We start from the raw sequence: 853 nt of genomic DNA, 5'->3' as shown, positions 1-853 counted from the left end.
GTTTAAAGCGTGCCTTGGTTATAGATTCGTGTTTGCGAATTTGTGTAAGCTTTGTAAACTCATTGTTGTGTATTTTAGCACTTTGATAAGAAACTGTCTTCCGATTGTATGCTTACACATTCGTAGAAGGCCATAGCTGGCATATGCATGCAACTTAAGTGAAAATTGAACTGGACAGGATCAGTATTATCATGTTTGCTAGTTTACGTTATTAAGTCTCAGCCTTTGGATCTGAGACAGAATTGCTCGCTTTAGCGGTAACACCAGGTTTCCTCAGACCACTAAGGGATGATTAGTTAACCAAAACTCGGTTTAATGTGGTGTGCCAGAAGAGAGCTCTTTTGTAAGGGTGGGTTTCCTGCAGCACAAGTGGTGCCGCCAACCCTGGAAACAGCCTTTAATCACGACATGCTGACATACATGCATATGGACTGTTAAAAGACACTGAAACACACAGACCCAAAAACCCAAGAACAACTTGTGATCAACTATGTTGATTATAAGTTTATTTGAACTGAAATGGGTCATTACTTACGCTTCACCTGAATCAAACGTTCAGTGCATGCTCAAAAAACTGCCACCAATAGGTTAAATGAGATAAAAGTCATGTGGAATCTCATAAATTCCTTTTAATTGGTTTCTCCTGGATATAATTGCAGAGCGACGGTATAAGGTACAATTATTGTTTGTCATGTTTCAAAAGCATGCTTTGTGTGAGGTCTTTTCAAATGTCAGCGTTTTAGGGTAAAGTTTATATGTGCATGTATTTAAGGAATGAAAATGAGAAATAAGAGTAAGAGAACTACTGGGAAATAAACATTTTATACAGTTTTTATGTATATATATATATATA

At 37.0% G+C, this 853-nt stretch overlaps 1 protein-coding gene across 1 annotated transcript in view; it reads right to left on the bottom strand.

The window, feature by feature from the left end:
* Positions 1-218: 218 nt before the first annotated feature.
* LOC122327519 (E3 ubiquitin-protein ligase HECW1-like) overlaps positions 219-853 on the bottom strand; it is a 12,748-nt gene continuing 12,113 nt past the window's right edge. The window contains exon 19 of the mRNA XM_043222945.1: positions 219-231. Within this exon, the coding sequence (XP_043078880.1) occupies positions 219-231 (13 nt within the window). The remainder of the gene's footprint in view (positions 232-853) is intronic.

The sequence above is a fragment of the Puntigrus tetrazona genome, chromosome 2 (assembly GCF_018831695.1).
Source record: "Puntigrus tetrazona isolate hp1 chromosome 2, ASM1883169v1, whole genome shotgun sequence".
In the NCBI taxonomy this organism is placed as follows: Eukaryota; Metazoa; Chordata; class Actinopteri; order Cypriniformes; family Cyprinidae; genus Puntigrus; species Puntigrus tetrazona.
The sequence above is the reverse complement of the archived record's forward strand: the minus strand, read 5'-3'. Positions and strand labels throughout refer to the sequence as shown.